This window comes from Opisthocomus hoazin, chromosome 11, assembly GCF_030867145.1.
Source record: "Opisthocomus hoazin isolate bOpiHoa1 chromosome 11, bOpiHoa1.hap1, whole genome shotgun sequence".
NCBI lineage: Eukaryota > Metazoa > Chordata > Aves > Opisthocomiformes > Opisthocomidae > Opisthocomus > Opisthocomus hoazin.
Window position 1 is genome coordinate 22,692,198 of NC_134424.1, and position 25,448 is coordinate 22,717,645.

Genomic DNA, 25,448 nt, shown 5'->3' on the forward strand with positions numbered 1-25,448 from the left:
AGCGCGCTCCCCCTCAGCCCGCGCCCCCTCAGCCGCGCATGCGCCCGCCGCCGGCGCCGCCTTCCCCGGTGCGGGCGGCGGAGCGGCGGCCTGAGGGCTCGGCGGGAGCCAGGTGGGTTCGGTGCCCCCCCCGCCGCGTCCCCGCTCCAGAGGCGCGCCCCCCCGCCCGCTCACCCCCTGCCTTCCCCGCCGCCCCGGGGCCCGCCCCCGTCGCCATGGCAGCGCGGCGCAGCCCCCCGCCGTGGGGCAGCGGCCATTTCCCTCTCGCGGAGACCGCACGGGCGGGAGCCGTGAGGGAGCCCGGCCCTCCCCGCCCGCCGCAGCCTGTCGGGGCGGGGGGGAAGCGCGGGTTTCTGTCGGCGATAGCAGGCCGTGGCAGCGGTTGCCCATCGCTTGGTCACCCTGGGCAAAGGCGGCTCGGTCCGTCGGGGCGGGGAAGGGCAGACGTGTGCCTCGCCCCGCACGCCTCACCCCGCACGCATCCTGCCTTGGGCAGGGCAGCGGTTTGTAGATGTGGCTGTTGTTTTGCCGACGGACTGTAACTGTGCTTCTTGGCGGGCAGATCGCCGAAAGGAGATGAGCTGATAGATTACAGAGTCACAGAATCACAGAATGGTCGGGGTTGGCAGGGACCTCTGTGGGTCACCCAGCCCAACCCCCTGCCCAAGCAGGGTCACCCAGAGCAGGCTGCACAGCACCGCATCCAGGCGGGGCTGGAATATCTCCAGAGAAGGAGACTCCACAGCCTCCCTGGGCAGCCTGGGCCAGGGCTCCGTCACCCTCAGAGGGAAGAAGTTCTTCCTCGGGTTCAGCTGGAGCTTCCTCTGCTCCAGTTTGTGCCCATTGCCCCTTGTCCTGTCGCTGGGCACCACTGGAAAGAGTCTGGCCCCATCCTCCTGACACCCACCCTGCAGATATTTGTGGGCATTTCTAAGGTCCCCTCTCAGCCTTCTCTTCCTCAGGGTAAACAAGCCCAGCTCCCTCAGCCTCTCCTCATAGGAGAGATGCTCCAGTCCACTCACCATCCTTGTAGCCCTCCGCTGGACTCTCTCCAGTAGCTCCTCATCTTTCTTGAACTGGGGAGCCCAGAACTGGACGCAGCACTGCAGATGGGGCCTCACCAGGGCAGAGCAGAGGGGGAGGAGAACCCCATGCACCCCAGGATGCCATTGGCCTTCTTGGCAACCAGGGCACACTGCTGGCTCATGGTTAACCTGTTGTCCACCAGCACACCCAGGTCCCTCTCTGCAGAGCTGCTCTCCAGCAGGTCAGCCCCAGCCTGTACTGGTGCCTGGGGTTGTTCCTCCCCAGGTGCAGGACCCTGCACTTGCCCTTGTTGAACCTCATCAGGTTCCTCCCTGCCCAACTCTCCAGCCTGTCCAGGTCACGCTGAATGGCAGCACAGCCTTCTGGTGTATCTACCACACCTCCCAGTTTGGTGTCATCAGCAAACTTGCTGAGGATACATTCTGACTCTTCATCCAGGTCACTGATGAAGAAGTTGAATAAGGCTGGGCCCAGTACTGACCCCTGAGGGCCACCACTAGTTACAGGCCTCCAACGAGACTCTGCCCCGATGATGACAACCCTCTGAGCTCTGCCATTCAGCCAGTTCTCAATCCACTGCACCTCCATCAGTAAAACAAAGCACCGCATCTGTGGAGTAATTAACCCCAAAACAATATGCCCAAAGTAAGCGTTTGCGATTATGTATTGCTTGAAAGCATTTTTCCGTTTCCTGTTTTCACCAGCAGTTCATGTAAACCATCCACAGAGCCTCATGTGTGAGCCCGAGAGGACGGACTCAGTCAGGGAGAGACAGTCTTCAGGGCCAGGCGCTGTGAGAATATCCCCTCAGAGATATAATTAGCAGTGTAATCCCCTCTTATTATGTGCTGGCTTGGGTGGCAGCATAAACCGATCTGAATGGTGTTTCTTCCACATCTTTGAGTAAATACGTTACTTCCTCATAAATCCAATGATACTATTATGATTTTTTTTTTTTACAGTAGTAGCAAATTTACAAATGAGTCACGAGCAGAAATTGTGAAATTTGAGGTGGATGAAACTAGTTGCTGGGAAGGAATGTGCTACAAATACTATAAAAAAGTGGATTGCAGGTGCTTAGATACGGTGCCAGATTGCCTGTACCTTTCAGTACTATCCAGCAAATACATTCCCAGCTTCTGGCACTGTATTCCCGCTTTTCTGAATGGAGAGTATAGTTTGTGCTGGCTTAGTTTAATTTGTCTTCCTGCTAGTGTATAGTTCAAGAGTTAAAGATGTACTTGCCTAGTTGAAATGAGCCTCTTCAAACAAGGTTCTCGTTTACTTCACCAGGCGACTCGGTTTCTCTGCTCAGCTGAGGGCTGCTGCTGCTGACTGCCGGCCTCGAACTGCTCAGCCAGCTCACCCGTACGGGTAATTAACACTGTAACTCCTTAAAACAAGGACACAACAAAACAGCATCAGCCCTTTCCCGTTAAAGGCTGCCTGCCGGTTTTGCAGCAGTTGGCTGAATTCCCCTCGGTTGGAGGGAGGTTGCTGGGGCTCTGCGGGAGCCCCCGTGCTCTTCCGAGCTGTGGCCGGCTGCGGGAGGCACCGTGGCACGGCGATGGCCCCTGCTCCTTCACGCACATTTCCTAAGCGCAGATTTGCTGTTTCTTTGTGAAACAAGGTTCAGACTCCAGAATTGCGTAAGCAAATATTTGACAGAAAACCCAAATGACTTCCTACCTTGTATTCTGTGGTTGTTTAAAAAAAAAAAAAAACAACCCCCCAGAAATTTGTAAACGTTTTTAGTCCTTATTTTGGGTAGCTTGTTAATGTTGTAAATTAGAAAAATATGTAAAAATACACCTATTTCCTCAGTTTTCTTCCCACCCTGGAGTATTTCCTGGGCTTAATCCTGTCAGAGGAACATGAGGGACATACAGCTACCTCCACCTCTTGATCTCTGGCTGCTTACTATTAAATTCCTTTGGCCTCCTTGGTCCTTCACTCAAACAGTTCCCTGTGTTACACAGCTTGACCATTTTGTCTCTTAGCAAAAAGCACAGGATAAGATGCTAGAAGGACTGGCTACCTTAGATCTACTTAATTTTCCTAACATTTCCTCTTTACCTAGCCTGCCACTTTTGAGCAGTTAAGTTTTATTGTGCATAAACTCGACAGCTGCTCTTCATTCCCACAGCAGGTCCAGTGTTTCGTAGAAACTATGCATACATTTAACAGTGCTTTTGCAAAGGTCATCACAAATTGGCTTAATATATGATAGCTCCTCAGAAGTTCTAAAATTTAGGAAAGAAGGACTGCGTCCTAATTTCTCTGTTTTCTGAGATCCTGCCATTTGCCAGCTATTTCAAAGGCAGAGCTACCAACCCAAGGCAGACCATTACTGGATGAGGGGTTTGGAGCCACGTGGATACCGCTGTGTCAGGTATTTAGAAAATGAGCTGTCTCACAGAGCAGAGCTAGAGGTGGTGGTTGTAGCTCTGGGACACCTCTCCTTTCCTTTTTGTATCTAGCTAGTTTCAGTTGCGATTTTTCTTTCATTCTAAAGCCTCTGTGGCTGAAAAGAGGTTCTGGACAATTTTCCTAGGCTTGCAGTCACTGTTGCATTGCAAGTGCATTGAATGACCTGTGATACTTGATACAATTCTTCAGTTTTAGAACTGTCTTTTGAATTGAAATCTGCATGCTATTACACTTACTCTGCCTAGCATTTTGCTACATTTCCGTTGTATCCTTTATTGGCAATTTTAACGAACAGTGGAGCAAGCAGGAGAAGAGGGACTGTCAGAAGTACATATGGTGAAAGAGGACAGGGATCACAGGTGGGCTGCTGCTCTGGGGTCTCGTTAAGCATCTCAACACGTATATTTATCTCACAGTTGTAACACCGCTGGTGTTGTCGAGGTCTACCAAAGATAGGCTTCGACCCCGCTTTTATGATTGGTTTGCAGTGGTACTGCAGTTGTGCTTAAGGGACAAAAACATATATACATAAAAAAATTCTAAAAGCAAAACTTACAAAAAGTCTGTAATAAAACTTGATAGTTTTAAATTTGCACAAAACTAAAGCATTCCCTGCAGTGTTTCAGTGCAAGCTGAAAATAAAGGAACATCCGTTGATTTTTATTATCCAAAGAACGAGAAGAGCAAAAAGCAAAAGGTGAAGGTGGCAATGTCGAAAGCCAGCTAGGAATCTAAATATGTAGTTTGTACTAAACTAAAATTAATCTTCAAGTAAATTAGGTTTTAGCAGACTTTACGTTTTAGGATAATTTGATGTGTTGCTTCTGTCTATGTACTAATGAAAACAGTGCAGTCTAAGCAACGGTCAAACATTTTAATTGCATCCAGCTCATGATGAGACAATATAGACAGTTTATATAGACAATACAGACCTGCCTAATCTGATAAATTAGTACCTAGGGTCACGGGACAGGTGGATTTGCTAAGTCCGCTGTAAAGTAGCCATGAGGCAGCCCATGCAGTGCCAGAAAAATAAGCTGCCAGAAGCCTAGCGATCCTGTTCTACTTACCTAAAAAGCTTGGTAGTATCTTTAAACAGCAGTCATAGTTCAATAGAATTTTCCAGAGGATTTGGGATTCTTCATTTTGTATAAACAGGAAGATGCCAAGCCTCGAGAGATAAAGATTATTAGTTTAGTCACTGGCATCCCACCTACTCTGCGTATTCTTTCCTTGGAAATGGCAAATTATTTCAACCTAATTGTCAGCTCCCCCAAAAAGTCATCCTCAGTTACCGCAAAGCCTTGTCTTGACAAAAAGATGATGACATAGCCTGGTTGAACAAACATATTTGGCACCTGGAGCTAGCTTCACTTTGCAGGTCACTAGAAAAAAATTAGTTCTTCAGCTGAACAAACTGCTGTTAGTACTGAAGAGTACAAACGTAGGAAGAGATGTAAGGGGCAACCCAGCAAACCTGACGCCCACAGACTGGTGCAGCGAAGCAACGGGCTGTTGCACCGAGCATCCAAACCATCCAAGAATTAGCCCCCCTCTGGAATCAAATAGGAAAAAGCGTTACGGTATTATCCGTATGAAAATAATCACTGCGTATGTTGGTGATGGCTTCTCAAATGTGAGCCTTTAGAACCTACCCCAAAAGAGTATGCTTATATTAAGAATTTCATTTAATTAATCTCTCTTAATTATCCAAAGCTGCACTTTGTTCTTTAGTCAACTAAAAAAAAATGCTAACTTCCTCCATTTCCTCCTACAAAACGTTTTACCAGATGCTCCATTTGTTTAACACTTTTTTTTGTGTGTGTGTGCCGATTCTTGAAAAATATGTGTGTCCCTTTGCTCAGAATTCTGAGGCTGTAATTTCTAGAGCCACTTACAACAACCGTGACCAACGCGTGATGAGACCGAGAAGCGATGCCGCTCGCGGGGAGCGTTACCTGTGTGCAGGGGTCTTCAGACGGGGCGTCTGTCCGTGCGGGGTCTGAGGCGGGAGCCAGCCCTGCCTCAAGCAGGATGTTGGGCGAGCTGACCTCCGGTTCTTTCTGCCCTGTGTTTTCCATGGTGCTAAATACAGGCTCCCACTGCAGGTCTGTAACTCCTGGGAACTCCACGCCACGTTCTGCCAGTTCTCTCAAGCAGCGGTTGCTGCTTGGGGTCTGCTCGCTCTCCCAAGTTCCTGAGTGAACGGGTCGTCCCATGTGCTTACAGCCTGGTGCTGAGCCGGGCTGCTGGAGGCAGCGGGGCTGGTCACCGGTCCTGGTCACACTGGAACCCACTGGGACCAGTGCTTCGGGGGGTTTTGAGCCCTCCGGTTCCACTGGTGGGCTGGCGAGGCCGCGGGCCTTTGGCACCTTTGGGACTGAAACTTCTACCAACGTGCTAAAGCCGTGCAGTGTAGGGTTTTAGGCTCCACAATCTGTTCAGGTTTTGAGGTACCTTGAGGTTTCCAGAATTACCTACAAATCTCTTGAAGCCTCATTTTTATTTAAGGATTTTTTTTTGCACAAACGTCTGTACATGTATATATAAATGATGTTTGCGGCTTACTAAAATGACTGGATGCAGTTTAGTTCACGCATGTGAATTTTTTTTTGTTCCTGCAAGATTAGTAAGAATCTAGATGTGTAATTTTAAGGACTACTTTGTTAATTTTGTCGCTGCTCTCAGTAAATGAATTTTTCTGTAGAAAAGCAGTCAGATTCTTCATTTTGACTTTTACTAGCAGTATACAGCGGAAAAAAAAAAGTGAAGCCTGACTGCAAAATTACTTCTGAAAATGAACAAAACAGTCATTATATGCTCCATCTCTCTCTATTTGCCAAATTAAGGCAGGTGTTTAGCGGAGATGATGTTTTTGGAATTAATAAAATTGTTGCATCAGCCTTGAGTTGTCTCCTGCAGCTTGCTCTCCTTGCTTGTTTAAGTAATACACATATCCTATCTACAGAAGCTTGCACAAATATTTTATTTCTAACTAAATGGGAGGCATTTTTAATGGGGAGCAGTGAGTAGCACTTAATTAATGCTTCGGATTTTTTAATAAGACGTGCAGGGGAGTGATAGAAATAGATGAAAGCCTTTTTTTTGTCAGGTAATATTTAGTGGTTGAAATTGATTTAGTAAGATAGAATAGGATATTGTGTCCTATTTTGTTTAGCTTGTTTTATTACTTTATCTAGTATTCAGTTAAACCAACAAAGTCTTTGCTGTGGTTTCTAGTAGATTACATCCTTTGCCTTCAGATGAACTTGTTTTTGTTATTGTTTTGAGGTATTACTTTTAATGCAGTTAATTTACACTCAATGTAAATACCTCAGTGGTATTTTTTATTGGGTGAGAAAAAAAAATGCTTTGTTCAGGGTGTAACCACAGATAACGATGAAACATTTATATCAAATTTCTTTTCATGGCGTTCCATAATTAATGGATCAGTTTATCCCTGATTAATGTCACTTCACAAAATTATCTCTATAGCTTCGTGCTTAGTTGTCTGATGCATGTAGACACACACGCACATATGTATATATATTTCCTTGTGGCTGATAATAGGAAAATGAGGTGAACAGAAAAAAAGAGATGGAAGATTCAGTTATTACAACATCAGGTTGGTGTGGCCCGTTTGCCTCAATCCCTTTAAAATCTAGGTAGACTCCGAAAGCAGTTTATGGGATGATTATCTGGATAGTCCGTAAGGCACTCCTGGTACAGTCCTAAATCAAGAAAAGATAGTTACTGGCTCCTCCCAGATTACCATCATGAATCCAATTAAGTACAGGAGATACCGTGGGGACATCATTCAGCTTCTCTTCTGTAAAATGTGAATTCCCCATAACATCCTACTTCTTGTTGATACTGCAGCAATGAAGGGATCGACAATCACGCATTCTTTTTGCAGGGTAACAGGTAAGGAGTTCCCTTGAAATTACTGAAACTCTATTAAAACTCATGTAAATTTACTATGCTTTTGACTATATGAGATTTAAAAAGAATTCCCCCAACTTGCAGAGTTAATTTTTAAACTTTTCCACTTCCAAATGCTGTTAAAATGTGTTACTGACAGTATTTCATTCTTCTGTATGTAGTCAGTCTTACAAGTCGATAGTCTCTTAGTAAACATGATATGCATGATCAAGAGTATCTGAGTCACCCGTTTTGTTTGTAGAACAGTTAATATATTCATTTTTACACCATCTTCTTCATAATTCTTAATAGCAATTACTGGCTGCCAGCCTGTTCAAGGTAGTTTAAGATAACTTCTGTTAACTATTGCATTAACACTACCACAGAGATCTGGCGTGACTTAAATAACGTGAATCAATTGGGAGACCTGTCCGTCAGTTTAGCTTGCAGTTTTTTCCTATTTATGCCAAAAAAAAATAATCTATAAACAGCAAATACTGAATCACAAGACCAACACCTACATAATCTTCTAATGAATTGTATTCTTTTGTCTCTTTTCTGCGTGAAAGCGGTTATAGTCCTTTGTAAAATATCAAACTTAATGATTAAATGACATTCACCATTTACTAAAACAGATGGTGAATATTTTTTTCCCAAAGGGGAAAAAACATATATGGAAATAGCACATCAGTTCTCATTGTGGTCCCAGTGAAATCACTGGAGTTTTACAGCAGCTATAGTATTGTTCTGCTGTGTAAATTACATATAACTAAACTATACAAAAAATTGTTTAAATTATTATCTTTTCTCTGTCCTATACCTACATCTTTAGTTTCTTTTTCAAATGTTTTGGTGTTTGCTCACAGGTAGTAAATATTTGAAATTCCAAATGAGCCTAGGGAATTGAGGTGTGTGCCTATTGAAATATGTGCGCTCAATGCTAAGACTGCCCTCGAGGCTTTTGTTGTAGCTGAAGTATTTGTGAAGTACCTACTGTCAGCCAGCTTCTTTACTGATACATACATTGCCACAACCACCTTTGCAGTTTGTTTCATTGTTCGTAATAATCCAGTTTAACAAAAACCAGTTATCTGCAATTTTTACAAAACGTTAGGAATAAATGCTTTGTTATTGCTGGCAGTGTTAAAATTAGGTAGTCTGTTGTAATTTAAAACATGATTTCATTTACCAGTGCTTCCTGTAGAAGTGCCAAAATGTCTCAGCAAATTTACAAGATTCTTCTGTTAGAAACTCTCATGATCTGCCTATCTTAAAACATCAGATTTAAAACCTGAATTTAAAGACCAAGTTATGATTCAGTAGCTCTACACCACTTCATTAAACATAAACAGTCCTCCTTACGCTATCATATTTTTGCTCAGTCTGAGTTACCTAAGTTGTCTTTACTTATCTGCCTAACACATCTTAGTGCAGGCTGCAGAACTTTGCGTTTTGGCAATGAAACCTTGTCCCATATGATCTTATGTTCAGACAAAGACCCTGTTGAATTCTGTGGGACTGCTCACAAAAGCAAAGTTTCTCAGGAAGATAAAGCACCTGTAGAATCAGGCCACGGAGTAAATTTTAGAGGTGTTACCCGAGTGCTTAGGTACTAAGATAACACGGCCCCTGCCTACTACGTCTGTAGTCAACTGCGTTCCTTTAAAAATTTGGCTACTGGGTAGTTACTTACACATGACAACCCAAAACCACTTTAGAAGACAGTAAAAATAGTAAAAATAACCTGAAAATTTTATGTGATGGGCATAAGCATCAGCATTTGCCTGTATTGTATGAATATATTTGAGGTTTAAAATAACTTTTCTTGTACACTGAGATTTTAAAATTGAAAGCTTATCCAAGAATTTTTCATGTTAATACACGAACATAATCTTGTGAAATGTGTGGCCTGCTGTCCTATTCTTGATTACCAAATCCACGCGCATCTGGAGAGATGGGACCTCACTCTTAGTAGGTAGTTCCACAGAAATGCAGTGGGGAGCTTTGCAACGGGATCACTGTCGTGCTGGCAGCCGAACTGCTGCAGCTGGAGTCCTGCCAGTCGGGAATGCAAGCTCTTCTCTCTGTTTTCAAAACGTGGTCTGAAGTAAAAGATAGTAATTGCATCTATTAAATAACTATGTTAATTGCTACGGTAGAGTGAGACCAGCATCGTCTTGTCTCATCATCTTTTTGGCTATAGAATTGTTTTCTGGCTGCTAAACCATGAGGCGTTGTTCCTTTCTCTCATTTAATTCTGGAGCAAAAATTCAGCCCAGTGACTGGAAGCCGCTAACTTCCAGATCCTGAAATACTAAAAAGGCTTGTTGCGAGGCGGAGTGACACGGAAGCCAGCTGCTGGTTTGGGTGTGAGCCAGCGAGGTGTGCCTCCGTCACGCTCTGCCCCTGTACGCCTGCCCACCAGGGAGCTGCGGAACCTGCGTGGCGTGTCCCTGGTCTCCCAGTTGTCCTGCTTGCTGCATGGCACGTCACTGCTCAACCGGTAACTTTACAAAGAGAAGTTCTGTTATTCCAGAGGAAATGGACGTGGACAAGAGGCTGCTTCACTCCTTAAAAGAAAGCGGAAGCACGGAGTGATCTCACCTGCGATAGCGCAGCGTGCCTGTACCGTTTCCTCTGCAAGAAAGTCACCTCTCTGCCTGTATGAAGCAGCAAGTAGGACTTCAGAGCTGTCACGTTACCAAATGCAACAAGCGAACCAGTGCAGCCAACAGGAATAAAAAATGTTATATGCTTTCTGTTGGAAGTTGGTCTGCTCAAAAGTGACCCCCCCCCCCCCGCCCCCCCTTCAAAAATACGTACAGATATCAAAACAAGTCTAAAATCCACACCTGGGGGGACCTCCTGAAATAGCCCCCTTAGTGCTGGGCATCCGATGGTGCATCCTGATTTCAGGAGACCCTTCTTCCCTGGGGCACTGTGGTCCTGCCGTATACTTCAGTCAGCCAGCAACACGGACATTATTTTTTCTATGTTTTGGTCTCGTTAGCGGGGTCGTTACGCACACTTAATGACCTTACTTCCTGTGTTAAAACGTAAAGAGACGGAACATCGCCTGAGCCACCGTTCCGTTTCTTGCATTGGGAAGCAGGGATTATAAGGCCAGCTGCTTTGCTGTCATGGCAATAGGGATGCATGTCAGAGATGACGGAGCGGATCTGATTAAGGTGGTGCCGTGGCTGCCGACTCTCTTCCCTCGGAAAGCTAATGAGGGCCATGACCTGGAATAACACTCGGGGCTTGGTTTTTTTTTTCTCCAGCATCTATCAAGAGGACTGTTTAAAAACTAGCAATATCTGGTACATAGAAGAATCAGGAGAGAGTTGTTTCTGCTACCCCAGCACTATTTTTACTTTTAACGCTCTTTTTATCTGTGCAGGAACGTAATGCCCCTCGCTAGGAACTTCAGCACTGAAATGGCACTACCTGTCCCAAAGGAGAGCATCTGTTTGAGGGGGTGCAGTACACCTCTGTAAAGTGATTTCTCACAGTCTTACCTAACTTATTTTCAGAAATAAATACAAGGGAATCGCTCACATTGATCACACCGTGGAATTTAAAACACCTGTCGGGAAGCAGTTTTAGCAAACTGAAAGGCACGCAGACAAAAGTATTTAAGTCCGTTGGAACTGCCTGGTTATACAGAAGAGGAAATACGGATGTGGTACATCGTCTGAAATAAAATTGAGGGAGGTCTAATTTGTTACTCAGATACATACATTGCTTACCTCCGCCGTTTAGAACAATCTTGCTAGTTTTTTGTAATACTATAGCTATATTATCATCTGCATTAATCTCCATCTCTTCCCTATTCAGTAAAGAGTCCTTGTCGGCCTGAATTCTGCTTTGTAAAAAAAAAAAAAAAAAAAGGAATAGTTTTGGATGATATCTCTGATATCTCATTTTTTCTAACACTTGAGTACAAGGAAATAGGAGAACTAAATAGTCATACTGGTGGTCATTCTGCTGCTCATATGTTGAGACATCTTTTTCAGACTTTGCGAAAAATAGAAACCGACAATTTTTGTTAATTCAACTATTAACTCTAAAAAGAATTTCTGGGGATAAAATAAAATTATTTCTTTAGCTACAAAGTTTCCTCTGATCATGAAAGCCATCCCTTTACTGATTGCAAACCCCACTGGAAAAAAAATGGGGGTTTTGGAGCTTCTCCAAAGAGAATGCCATTATATGCAAGTATTCCTGTCTATTTATGAAGGGAATGACTTTTTAAAAGTGCAGCATCAGATGGTCGAGTAGCTGAGCAGAAAACGCTCCAGATACTCTTTAATCTTTATTAAGATTCATCTTAATATATTTACATTCGCAATGCATTTCTGAGCATCACTGAAGTTTCAAAAGGCCTTTTGGCTTTCACAGGCAGATGTAATTCTCCTCCTTCCAAGGTGACAGGAACAGCAGTGTTAAGGAGTTATCAATGTGTATGTGTATTTTGTTCCCACCTTTAAGCATCTTGAAAAGGACAGAGCTGTACTAGGTGACTGTGAGGTGGAATAAAGTCCATGAGCATTGTTGGAAGAATGATTTCAGTTCATTCAAGTATGTGGTAGATGATGTAATATCTGAATGGATGAAATTCTATTTGAATCTCTTTAAATATTTACAATTATGCAGAATTACAGATAAAAGGTGGGTAGCAAACAGCGAGCAGTTCACACCACACCTGAACGCAGCACAGGACTGTTACGCCACAGAATCCCCACAGTTCTTGGCAAATCTGTCTTTGAAAACACTGTTTATGCTGCTGAATCCTAATCCTGGTTTTGCAGAATTTGGGACCTAAGGTTTGTCTATTTAGAAAAGTTTCAATAGTTACACATGCAGCAGAGACATACTTAGTTTGGTATAAAAAAAATTGCTTGCAACTATTTTCCTATCGAGATAAGAGACACAGAATGGTAATCTTATACTTGGTTAAGAATTTCCACTCGAGATCCATGTAAATGGTTCATTTAAACATCACAGTGAGTGATAATTATGTTCACATTTACAGCTTTCCTTCATATTTCTGTTTGTCACATATAAGGTTTTCAGAGCAGGACTTACCTTGTATTAGAAAATACTTTGAAGCACGAGAAGAACTGTTTTCTGCTCAGACTCTTGTGTTCAGTTTTCTTGTTAGAGGGAAAGCTTAATATCTGCGACTTCAGACTTGGCAGCAGACTGAAAGCGAGGAGTGAAGAGCGCAGGGGAGGCATAGTAACTTGGGGACAGTCTGCTTCACCAGTAGCAACTGCAATTCTGAACGGTGTGATCTGGAAGTCATGCTGCCATTGTGATACCGAAAGCTGTGCTGAAACGGCCCCTTGTCAGGTTTCAGTTCAAGATCTCTGGTCATATGTGTACTTCTAAGAATTTGAGAAAATGGAGATGGCATTACATTAAATGCTTGTAGTTGAGTGGCTCCTATCCATATAAAGCACACGCTTAGAAAGCACACAGCCAGCCAAACTCCAGAGCTAGAAACACAACTGATGAAGCTTTTAATTGCTAGGACAGACAGTGAAGCTGTTGAATTTTATGACGACTGCACACTAAAAACAAAGTACAGTCCAAGTCTGACTGCCCAAATCTTAAGCCTTGGACGATTCTGTAATCGGGTGTCAGGTACTCAGCATGATATATTTTGCATTTTTGAGCTTTTGTTGTAGATTTTCAGCGAGCATATTGCTGTTTCAACAGGTACTGCAATGGCTGCAGGAGTTCTGCTGCAAAATGAACTACCGTATTCTTCGTTGCTAGAGAGCAGTCTGTATCTTGCAAATATGAGTTCAGGTAATAATTTTCTTTGATATGCTGTCCATAAAAAGCACTTAGAGAAATTCCAGAACAACCCATTTCTATAGAAAACCCCAGATATATTATCCCCAAATTATAAACACAAAATGTCTGTAACAAAACCAGACTGCGTTGCTTTGTCATCACCATGATGTGTTACTATGTTGAGCTTTTCTGTAACTTCATATTGTCAGGACTCTTAACTGAATAAACCATGTGATTTTTGTGTTCAGAAACTGTCTGCCTCTCTGAAAATACAAACACCTTCAGCAAAAACACTCTTTAATAAAGTATTTAATCTGTTATGGGATGTTATTCTTTCGTACTGTTTTGGGTGAGTACTTACAACTCCTGCTAGATTCAGTAGGAAGATACTGATGTGCAGCATTTTATCTTGCTCATTTCTGGCTCCGCTATGATTTGATATGTACTGAAGACAGGTTTCTGGGAAGAGAAAAAGAATTAAATATAAGAAAGCAATATAATTAATTGTAAGACATTTTTCATGTTTCCTGGATATAGGTAGCACTTGAAAGAGCCTTTTGCATCTCCTTTCTCTTCCACCCAGCCCCCAAAGTAAAAGCCCATTTAAGTATTTCCTCACCTCTTAATATCAGCTCTACTGTCAGAGTTTTGAGACAACAGCGAACAGAATCAGCTGTAAGGTTTTTCCTTCTCTCATACGACGTCGCTACTGATGTTTCGGGCCTGGTATCTGCAGCAAACCTTGCCACGTCTCCCGAAGTGCTGGGGTGCGGTACTCAACGTTCGGTCACTCCGTTCCTGTTCAGTACCTAGAAGAAACAGATTTTTGCCTGATGATTTTTTTATCAGAAGAGAGCTTTCTCTTCTGCAAATTCCGCTGTAAGAGTTACTGGTTTTGTAGTACAAAAAGAAACACATACTGGAGATGGTATGTAGGAAAATGCAATGGGATTAATTTGCACGTTGAACAAAGTTACGGCGTGTTTTCTTGATTTCCCCGGTCTTTCTCTTTAATGCGCAGTCTAATGCACAGACAGTGGGATGACGGAGGTTTTCTGGCATCGCTGTAGCCTGTTCTCCATGAGAATTTTGTGCTTTTGAGAGCGTTGCAGTCTTGCTGGCCAGCTCATTCTCCTTCTCAGCACACTGGAGGCAAAGTGGGAGGCAATTTGCCACCTAATACCTACCTTCAAAAGCCTAAAGCGCTCAACTGATACATCTCCTCCTCCCCACGGTCTGTAGGGCTCACAGCTTTGCTTAATAAAAAAAGCCGTGCCCTGAAAAAAACCCAAGCCTTTTGTTTGGAAGAACAAATTGTGTTTTGTTAGAAGATATGAATGGTCCAGAGTGAACAGTCGGCGATTCATCACGTACCGAACCGTTCCAGTAGGAACACTATTCCCAATCATTACAGAGCTAATGATGCATTTTGGAGCAACTGAGTGGAGGAGGAGAGGTGGCTGTGGAATGTTAAAGCAAGAGATGGGGGAGTACAATGTGCTTGCAGATTTCTCGGGAAGCAGAGCCTCCAACTACATTTGGATTGTTCTTTTGCATCTTGCCGAGTTCTGAAGGCACATTATTTACAACTAACTAAATACTCACATTGTTTATGGAGAATGTTTTGGTTGTTCCTGGTCCGTTTTCAAAATTATCTGCTTGAAGCGCAACTATTTTCATCGAGCAGCGGAACAGTTTGTCCCGAAGGGGCTCAACCCGCGTAGCGTCGCACAGCCCCGAGGATGGCTGGCGGCAGCGCCTGCACTGCTCGTTGCTATGGAGAGCGCGCAGCCCCCCGTGCTGACTAGCTGCCGGAGCCTACCGAGGGATGCACTGCTCTCCGCAACTCCAGCGCTGAGCAGCTGGGACTTCCTACCAGTGCATCCCCGGCAGCCCTCCCGGACGGTCGCTGGGGCGGGTCAGTCATGCAGGCTTCACCCCGAAGGCGCTCGGCAGTGAGTATTTTTAGCAGCTTTTTCCAGGGTCGGAGGCATTCTTCCTCCGATCCCCTTCTTCGCATGATCCAGAGGCGCCGGAGCTCGGTTGTCGAGGTGCTCTCATCATCGACTCACCGGGTTATGGTTGCGGTGTCGTCTCTGAGCCCAGAGGAGCTGGATGCAACTTTTCCTGAGAAAAAAAGTAAAGTACTTTTCATTAAGACAGTTGGTGGTTCTGGGTATTTTCTTGGGATTAAATTAGTGTACTTTTGTTCTGTTAACTGTATTTTATATATAAGCATAAAATACTGGGGGTTAAATCTTTTTTCCTGCATTTTATATTTTGTTCATTGATTCCTTACTCAAGGATTAGTATATGCTTTTCACTCTAACAACTCAGTTACAGAGAACAGATCAAACAGAAGCACACGTTCACACATACGCCAAGTACGTGGCTAAGTGTTTTCGATTGCAGGTGGAAGAGGACCGTGACATTTTTTTTCTGTTGCGAAGGATATCACACAGCTCCAACTTCACCAGAAAAACCAAAGTTACTGTGAGAAGAAACAACTTCTGCAGGAAATAAAGCAATGTTTTTTTCTCTCAGAAACCTTACTTTAAATCTGTGTCGAAAAATGAGTCTAAAATGTATATTCCCTATGTTTATGCTGCTTGTAACTTCATCAATTTACGGTCGAAGCAATACTTTTAAGGTGGAGATGAATTTATGAGCTTCCTTGCTGAATCTGGTTTTGCCTGTGCTCTAGGAAGTTCGAGGCGTCCGACAGCAAAATACACGAAGGTCGGGGAGCGCCTTCGCCATGTCATTCCTGGTCACATGCAGTGCTCAATGGCATGCGGTGGCCGTGCCTGCAAGTATGAAAACCCAGCGCGATGGAGTGACCAGGAGCAAGCCGTTAAAGGGCTCTACTCCTCCTGGTAATAAGCGGCATTTACTCTTGCTAAATGTAACTGCATCCATTGCATTTATCAAAATACAGAATTCAAAGTAAAATAATGTGGGTTTTTTTTTTAAATCAGGTACTACTAAGTTAAGTGTAACGATAGCTTGATTCAGAATTACTACTTAAAAGTAAACCACAGTGGCCATTGTACGTTGCCCAGTAAAGATGATGGAAGACTTCTGTTTACTTATGATATGTTTTGTTCAGATCCAAAGGAATTAAAAACCCCTCTCTCATGAATTACAAAAAACCCAGTTCTGGGTTATAGATAGTTCTTGCTAAGGTTAAAAGGCACATGGATTAAAATGTGCTCATAATAGAATTTAAAAGTAAAAACATGTACTGAAGATGAAATAATATAAGGTATGTGTTCAAAAACATTCATATGCAGTAATAGTCACATGAAATGCATCCTTTCACTCGTACTGATTTTCTTTTGTAATGGCAAATGCTATTCAGAAGCATACAAACCTTAAAGGGCCAAACAGACATCCAAGTCCAGATTTCTGTTCAAAGGATTTTTTAAATATGTTCATTGCCCTGGCATTTGAATAGTTCCAGTAATGGTCTTTCAATACATCATGGCTGTATCAGCTTCACAGGGTTTATCACTGACACCAGATGATTGTAGAGTGTTTTGAAAAATCATTTCTAGTTAATCAGCCAGGTCTTTCTTGAAAATAGCATAGTATTCTTATTTGGGTAGATTCATACCCAGGAAATTATTAATAACAACATTGCTGTCTACTTTTCTAATCTCTCAGGGTAACGGATAACATACTGGCTATGGCTCGACCCTCAACAGAGTTAATTGAGAAGTACAACATTATTGAACAGTTTGAAAGGTAACAAATTTAGTCATTATTTCTTGGAGGTATTACTAACAGAACTCCTGACCCATTTTGTTTTTCAACATAGATTTGGATTGTTGATAAAGATCCTTTCATTTTAACAATATACAGGTAAAGATTTATTCTCCACTAAGAATAGATGTGTGTTTTGGAAAATATGGGATAATGAGATTTTGGCTGCATATAATACTCTGACTCATCTATTCCTTCCTTAAGATGTGGCATAAAAACCATAATTAACCTTCAGCGTCCTGGGGAGCATGCGAGCTGTGGGAGTCCACTGGAACAAGAAAGCGGCTTCACCTACCTTCCTGAAGCTTTCATGGAGGCTGGAAGTAAGTTCACTCCTGCTGCTGTTCCTCATTAATTATTGATTTTGGCACTTAAAGTTATTTTTACTTCAATTCTTGTGCATTAAAAGCAGCTATGTAAGAAATGTTGCACAAAATGGGATGTAAACATGAAACTTGGCGAATACCATCAAGAGTGAATAACAGCTTATGGAAGATCGTATATATGTAGAGGGAGATGGAGGCTTTCTAGTCAGGTGTTTAGAATAGAGAAAGGCCAACAGCTAGTTAAATTCTTCTTCTGACTTCCCAAATATATAAAACATCAATGGTGTTTCAAATTCTGGTACTATTCATGTTTTCTTATCTAGACTATAAAAGGTTTTTTATTTGAGGATGTTTGCCTTGACAGTATTTTTGTATTTTCATATTATGGTGAGATGAGAAAAAGTGCCTCTCTGTAAGAAACAGCTTTTAATGGAAGAAGTGCTTTTATTTCTAAAGAGAAGAAATTACCCTCTACCTATACATAGCTCAGTAATTTTTGTATGAATCACTCGGTTTTGTTATACCTTTTACATTCTAGCTGAACTTTAGTTTGACAAATCTTTGCCAGCTTCATGTATTTATCAAATTTCAATAGCAAGCGTACTCTGAAATGGGAAAATAATCTCCTGCAAACAATACCTAGTCAGATTCTGAGATCCATTATGCAATTTTAGTACTATCGTTTATTATTAGTCATCTCTCTGCATGTAGTACCGAAATTTTCACATTCGGTACGACAGAAAATAACTCTTTCTCTTTTTATTTTAGTTTATTTTTATAATTTTGGATGGAAGGATTATGGAGTGGCATCTCTCACCACTATACTTGATATGGTAAAAGTCATGGCTTTTGCGCTGCAGGAAGGGAGGGTAGCTGTTCACTGTCACGCTGGGCTTGGCCGGACAGGTAGGTGCTCTACTGCAAGATCAACAGACTTGGTTTTCTAAAAATGTAAAACAGTCTCTGGTTATAAATTATTCATCATTTGTTTAGATCCTATATCATTGCAAGATGTAAATCTATAAAATGGTTAAAAATGCTGAACAAATGCGTGAAAATTATCTGAATGGCCGGAGGAGATCAGTTTTTGTATATTAAAACAGTAACCTGTAAGGTTAGAAAATTTTTGGGTCTGTATAATAATTCCCTGTTACACTCAAACAGGACAGCTTCTTTTCGATGGGAAAGATGCACCCAGCGCACTTTCATTTTCCAGTATTTGTTATGTGCTTACAAACCTGCCACTCGTCATTCGATCAGGTAGATTTGGTGGAGGGGGTAAAATTTCACTCACCTCTGTCCCTTTCAAGACCTTTTTGCCCATGTCCTTCCTGTGGAAGCCACCATTGCTCCTGTGGTGACAAATGATGGAGCTCCCAGAGATGCTGTGGTGAGAAACTAGCTCTCACTGGAAGCATAGGGAGAATGGGTTCACTGTCTTGTGGTCCAACAAATGCAGCTATGCTTAGGGAACAGCCTCGTAATAGAGGGCAGAAAGCCTCTACCTATATTAATTTTTATCCTATAGTTCCACTGAATATTTGTTTTAGTCCAATAGTTCTTCAGCTAATGCTTGGTTTTATATTTTCCAGGTGTTCTGATAGCTTGCTACTTAGTTTTTGCAACAAGAATGAGTGCTGATCAAGCGATTCTTTTTGTCAGAGCAAAAAGGCCTAATTCTATTCAGACTAGAGGGCAGTTATTATGCATCCGAGAATTCACTCAGTTTTTGGTTCCTCTGAGAAATGTGTTTGCGTGCTGCGAGCCCAAGGCACACACAGTGACACTGTCCCAGTACCTGACCCGTCAGAGACATCTGCTCCATGGTTATGAAAGCAGGCATCTCAAACACGTGCCAAAACTTATTCATCTGGTGTGCAAATTGTTGCTAGACTTGGCTGAAAACAGACAAGTGATAGAGGCAGAATTGTTGGATGTACCAGATCTCTCAGCCGAAATTGCGAAGACCTTTTCTCAGCTGGTGTCCACACAGCTAGACAGAGAACTCGCAAGGCAGGACAGTGACATGTCCGACTCCTCCCACACCCACTCCTCCACTTTCGAGACCCAGGATTCGCTTTTCTCCCTGGGACATGAATGCGATCCTCTCTGGAAAAGAAGGAATGTCGAATGCCTTCAGCCTCTTACTCATCTGAGAAGGCGTCTAAGCTATAGTGAGTCAGATTTAAGGAGGACTGAGTTTCTCTTAGACCAAGGAGAAACCGCATGGACGGTGCCTGCTCAGATACTAGTGTGCAACAAACTTAAGCAGACCAGTGGCGAGGAGTGTTCCGCCACAGGCGAACAAAAGCCACAGTTGGATTTAAACAAAGAAGCATTAGTGCGTAATACATGTATGTTCTGGAGTCAAGGTAAATTTAATTTGGATGGACAAAAAGATGGATCTGCACTTTATCACAGGAGGAACTCTACCAAAGAAGTACAACGCAGCAGAACCTTTTCTTCAGGTCTAGCGTCTATCCACAACACCAGGGAACCTGGAACGCTAAAGCATAACTTTACCCATGAGATTAGTCATAGAAAAGACCACAAGACTAATATGTATAGCAGAAGAGTCTATGTCTCCGAGGACTCTGATTCTTCTTCTTCTTCTAAAGTGAACTTTTCCATTGGGTACGAAAGCCAAGGCAGCAAAGATGTGTCAGAGGCAATTCCACACATTGTTCTGCAGTCAGAATTAAGTTTGGAAGCCCGAAGAGTTTTGGCAGCAAAAGCACTTGCAGATATAAATGAATTTCTGGGAGAGGATGAAGTGAAGCAGAAGGTAGAAATGTGGCAGGTAATTTTTAACTTGATTCGATGTTATGGGCTGCTCTGCACATTTCACCTAGGTTAATTCCTAGAATGGCAAAAATGCCACCGTGAGCTTTGAAATGGCACGTTGGGGCACCAGTTTGTCCTGCGGTGCAGTAAGTGATTGTATTTGTCAGTTATGGGCCAGTTCTCTCAAAAGCCAGCCAAATGCTCCTACAAATTTTGGTCTCTAGCAGGAGGTGAGAACATTGTTTCTGGTTGTATTCATTTCGTTCGTTTCACAAACTAATGAAAATTGATGCAGTCATCTGTGGTTGTGGCTTGGCTGCTGGTAGCATAAAAGTCCTACAGATTTTAAAGTAGAGCTGTGCTGTTATTTTCATCAGTGCTTTTTCAGAACTAATCAGAGGATTCTGTGTCTAAAAGTAGAAGAATTTAGTAGAAACTTAACTGCTTGCCCTCAAAACCAAATCCTCCTAGCAACATTTGCTTTGAAGTTGGAATCCAAAGCTGGTTTATGTATTCCAGTAGATAACTGGGAGGTTCTGAGATGCACTGTTTATGGCATCCTTCTGTTTTAAGGAATCATTTGAATTACTGCTGATTAATGTTGATGCTTTGGAAAAAAACAGAAATATATTTTGTAACTGTTAAGTCTTCTTTTTTTTGTGGGAACGTAAGCAGCCAAGTACTGCTACAATCAAAGAGAGTTAGTTAACACAGAATGTTAGCAAAAGTAAATGGATGATGCATTTTCAGTTTTGTTTGTTTTTTTAAGAAAGAACTGAATTCTCGAGACGGAGCCTGGGATAAAATCTGTACCGAGAGAGATCCTTTTATCCTCTGTAGCTTGATGTGGTCCTGGATAGAGCAGCTGAAAGAACCTATCGTATCCAAAGATGATGTTGACATGCTGGCAAAGAATTGCACAGAGTCACAGGATGCACTTTACTTACTCAGAAAGGTAGATATTATATGTATCAGTTCATTCTTTAACTGCCAAGTACGTTTTGTTAATGTGTGTTAAACCATTTATGGTCTTTAGGCAAGGGGATTGTGCTTTTAAAAGGCAATTTCAATCTCTTTAAAAATCAAAGTGAGGATTATTTTGGTATTGAATAGTATGAGTTGTAATCAATGCTGTGACAACGAGCATTATAAGAAAAATACCAGATACTGTCTTTGAACACCCTGCAGCAGAAGCTCAACTTCAGCATATTTCCCTGCAAATTCTGCAGTTTGAGATCCAGAGGCAACAACGAGAAACTTTTTCTCTGTGACTCGATGTATGGCTTTCATTAATGCCACATCTGGCAGCTGTGCTTAATGGTTGTAGTATTTGCTGTGCAAACATCTTAATCCATCAGCTTTGGAAGAGCTGGGGTGAGGAACAGGAAGAATTTGCCAGTTCCAGGAATTGAAAGCCAGGCCAAATTCCTCTACATAAGTCAGAAAATTCTCTAGTCTCCATCTCTTAATTACACAAATTCATTTCCTAATTCTTTGTTTCCAAAGTATTCATGAAGAAAACAGGGTCCCTTTTAACAGCCTCCAGATATCCAAGAATACAGCTTCTAATCAATGGGTGGTCAGAACTTTATGTGCAGTCACCACCTTCATAACATGACATTCAGAATTCCCAAGCTCATCTAAAAACGTTATGGTTTTTCCTGAAGCATCCTTCCACTCTATCAGAGTTTTAACTTTCAATTTGTATTAAATTAAAAAATAACTGTTTCACACCTGTTATAAGTGAATGTGAAAGGAATAATAATGATGGTGGGTTTTTTAATATAAAAATGTTAATTTGTCTTACCTTATCCTGTATTATTTCAGAATCCCAGAATAGTTGAGTTGGCAGGGACCTCTGGATATCTTCTAGACCAACCTCCCTGCCCAAAGCAGAGCAGCTTGCTTGTATGACAGATGCTCCAGTCCCTCCCTTGTCTTTGTGGCCACTTGCTGGATTTACTCTAGCATGTCGGTGTCGTCCTGGTACCAAGGAGCCCAGAGCTGGACCCCGCATTCCAGATGTGTCCCCTCCCTTGGCCCGCTGGCAGCTCTCTGTCGAAAGCAGCCCAGGATGCTCTCCGCTGCCTCTGCAGCAGGGGCCCGTTGCCAGCTCTTGTTCCTCACGCACTGGGACACTCGGGTGCTTTCCTGCCAGCCTGCTCCCCAGCCAGTCAGCCCCCTGTGTGTACTGGTGCGTAGTTAGCTGCTCTTCCCAGAAATCTTGAAAGTTCTTGTTTAATTTTCGCTGTCCGTGACCTGCCAGTCTGGAAATCTGTCTCCCTTGGAAACGGGAAGGGAACTAGCGGCCGCAAAGGTGCTGTTGCTCCATTTGTGCATCCTTGCTAGCGCTGCCCAGGTGTCTTTCTGCAGCCTTCCTTTAATGGAGAAGGAGACTTGGCGGGATGGAGAGAGATGCAGATCATCCTGTGTTAGCTGGGGAAAGAGCACTAAATGGCCTCAAGTTGCATCAGGAGAGGTTTAGATTGGATATTAGGAACAATTTCTTTACTGAAAGGTCAAGCACTGGACCAGACTGCCCAGGGCAGTGGTGGAGTCCCCATCCCTGGAGGGGTTCAAAAACCATGTGGCTGTGGCACTTCAGGACATGGTTTAGCAGGCATGGGGGTGTTGGAGTGATGGTTGGACTTGATGATCTCAGAGGTCTTTCCCAACCTTAATGATGCTATGCTATGCTATGATTAAACATACATAGCACATGGGGCTGAAAAGATCAAATCTCGCTTTTTCTATGTCAATTTACATGAATGCTACTCTTCGTGTAGGGGACCTCGAAAAAGGCGGCTCCAGATGCGTGCCTGACCTCCTAGAAATTTCCAGAGCAGTTTGTGGTACACTACAAGAGAAGAGTTTCTCCCATCATGACTGAAATAATCATGCAGAGGCTCCTTAGGCTTCTGAAAATTCCCTCCCCAACTCCTACACCTGAAGGTTTCAGTACAGGAAGGCACAGTCTGACATTTCAACAGCAATTAACAGAACCTGAAAGTTAAATGCTTTTCTTGAAAATGTTTCTTCTAATGAGCTGCTGTTCCTTTTGCCCACCAGGAACAGTGTCAGACTATCCTTTGTATTTTGCACTGTGTGGTGAACTTGCAAATGCTGCCAGCTGATGTGGAGGAGGCCTTACTTGCTCGCGCTATTAAAGCTTTCACTCAGGCAAGTAACCGTTTGCCCATGACATCGTATTTATTTGTTTTAAATCGTGAAGGGTGAATCAACAGAGCAGGCCTCTGCGAGAAAAGTTACAGTAATTCCTTCACACTTAGCGTACTCATGCTTCCATTTTATAATAACCAGCCTACGCAAAGGGTAGGACATATTCTCCACAACATCAGATGCTGTCACTACAGCCTTAATCCTTTCGTCTCATTTTTCTCTTTCTGGATCATAGCCAACTCATGGACTTCTTCAAATGAGGGAAAAGATCAGTTTTTAAGTGGTGAGAACAATTAGGCTTACCAAAGGCTTTAGATTCTCTACTACTTGGAGTCTTTCCATCAGATTAAACCATTTTCTGAACTGACACTGCGATTCAGTTATGTTTTGGGCCCTTCACATAGGATGTGTGTAAGTCACTTCTGCTCCTGGAGTCATTTACTGGCAGTGGCAGGCTGAGCTCAGAGCTGCTTTCTGAGTTGCAGCAGGTGAAGTTACTTGAGCAGAACGTTCATCACGCTGCTTCCGAACCTCCTGTAAATTTACAGACGTGTCGCCCGTTAGAACGGTAGTGACATTTCTCCTTCTACTGGTTTGTTCTAATGTCTAGTCAGCATAAAATTGAAAATGCTCGGCGTTAAGTGCTCCATCATGAAACACATACTTTCTTTGATACATCTTAAAACTATTCTTTTTTAGATTAGCATTTTGCTGTATGACATCTATTTAACAACTGAATTTACATTTCTCCCTTTTGTTAGACGAGCTTCGATTCAGAAAATGGACCGTATGTTTACGATACCCTGAAAAAAGTATTTAAGCAAACACTGGAAGAAAAAAGAAAAAGGCTTAAGGAAGGAGCAGAGAATCCCTCTTGACTTCTGCACAGCTATGCCGAAGAATTCGATGGGCCTACCAAATTACTTTGCATTTTCCAGCTACTGTATTTTGTGCTATCTGGCATGATTTACCTGACTTTAGGTAGCAGTCGTCGTTAACAAAGCATTTTATTTTTTCAGAGGGAGTTTTGGTGACAATTGTTGCATCTACATGGTTCTAAAGAGCAGCTCCTGTGTGACCGTACGGTAGCATTTGGTTGCAGGTACTCTGCTTTTATATTGAGCTGTTCTCTGGTTTTCAAACATATTTACTGATTTAGAGACGTCTGTCACTGGCAAGCAGCGTTATTTTCAGGTTACCCCATTGCCATAAGTTCAGTGCCATGGTACACAAAGGTTTAACGGATTGAGTTAATATTTACGTATCACGTATGTTTACGTTAATGTTATTTGATTTTACTTTGCAGAAAATAAATATTGACTGAACTTATTAAACTCCTTTTCCTTTTAGAAATTTTAGAATAAGGCTGAGAGTAGTAATGAACAGATCTTAAGGTCTGCTATTGACAGCAGGTAATTTTTCCCTCCAGATCTCTCAGATAATCGTCACCACTGTGTTTCTAGCAGGTGTTGCAGTAGAGAAATACATTAAGTGTATTGAGTATTAAGTTTTCAAGGCCTTAATTTAGACTTTTTTGGCTAAGAAAGCTTTAAAGTGTTTTTAACAGAAAATTGATTGTGGCATTTTAAGTGCTTTGAATAAAAGTAAAATGTTACCTTATTAGCTAAACTGTTATAGATCTTATGTTAAGTGAGAGAACTATCAAACCTTAATAAGGATATAATTCTGTCCGTACTTATGTTCAGCAAAAACTTGCATAATAAGCATTACACAATAATACTAAAAAACAATCAGTGAAAATCTTATTATCTGCATTATGCTTTGTAGAGGCATTTTTATCTAATAAGACAGAAACAACTGGGATGTCATCATAACAGCAGTTTTTGATTCCAGGCTTGGGATGCAGACTGGAATGCCAGTTTGCAGGATTAACAGTTTGTCCAGTTGGATATATTTAAGGAGTTAAACAAGAATCTGTCCTTTTCCAAAATATTTTTATTCGGTACTGTAAATGACTAACATTTAGAGTTAAAAATAGGCCGGTTTAAAATATAGATAAATTATACACACTTCACCTGCTAGGTGATTATATATCACATTCAGATCCAAACAAGTACTTTGGCAGAATCACCCTGAAGTAAGCACACTTGAAAGTAAAATACTGCCTGTGACTCACATGCACGGAAGCAACTTTCTCAAGGGGCACAGCAACGTAACAAGCAGTGGAAC

General features: G+C 42.4%; 2 protein-coding genes across 4 annotated transcripts in view; one reads left to right on the forward strand and one right to left on the reverse strand.

Moving 5' to 3' along the window:
- BARX1 (BARX homeobox 1) overlaps positions 1-25,448 on the reverse strand; it is a 62,852-nt gene that overhangs the window by 23,564 nt on the left and 13,840 nt on the right. The window contains exons 3-9 of one of the 2 annotated variants that reach the window (XR_012765249.1): positions 23,562-23,792; positions 21,886-22,514; positions 14,809-15,330; positions 13,823-14,012; positions 13,565-13,662; positions 12,487-12,788; positions 10,398-11,260 (exon numbers count right to left, since the gene is read on the reverse strand). The gene's annotated coding sequence lies outside the window, so the exon portion shown is untranslated. Of the gene's footprint in view, positions 1-174; positions 11,261-12,486; positions 12,789-13,564; positions 13,663-13,822; positions 14,013-14,808; positions 15,331-21,885; positions 22,515-23,561; positions 23,793-25,448 lie in introns of those variants that run through there. The other variant, XM_075432789.1, reaches the window with a different exon arrangement.
- PTPDC1 (protein tyrosine phosphatase domain containing 1) lies at positions 56-24,835 on the forward strand. Of its 2 annotated transcripts, XM_075432783.1 has the most exons (10): positions 56-112; positions 13,123-13,215; positions 15,908-16,079; positions 16,870-16,950; positions 17,173-17,291; positions 18,063-18,200; positions 18,887-20,094; positions 20,848-21,033; positions 23,148-23,258; positions 24,020-24,835. In XM_075432783.1, the coding sequence occupies exons 2-10, from the start codon at positions 13,131-13,133 to the stop codon at positions 24,134-24,136; spliced, it is 2,217 nt and encodes a 738-aa protein (XP_075288898.1). In that variant the 5' UTR covers positions 56-112; positions 13,123-13,130; the 3' UTR covers positions 24,137-24,835. The 2 variants fall into 2 exon arrangements, with proteins under 2 accessions (XP_075288898.1, XP_009939250.2); XM_009940948.2 differs by lacking the exons at positions 56-112; positions 13,123-13,215 and adding an exon at positions 15,129-15,342.

Bases quoted from the DNA above. Each gene is read 5' to 3' on its own strand.
- PTPDC1 (XM_009940948.2), top strand. From the start codon at position 15,129: ATGCAGGCTTCACCCCGAAGGCGCTCGGCAGTGAGTATTTTTAGCAGC. The intron at 18,201-18,886 runs GTAGGTGCTCTA...TATATTTTCCAG, and splicing joins CGCTGGGCTTGGCCGGACAG to GTGTTCTGATAGCTTGCTAC. The intron at 21,034-23,147 runs GTAGATATTATA...TTTGCCCACCAG, and splicing joins CACTTTACTTACTCAGAAAG to GAACAGTGTCAGACTATCCT.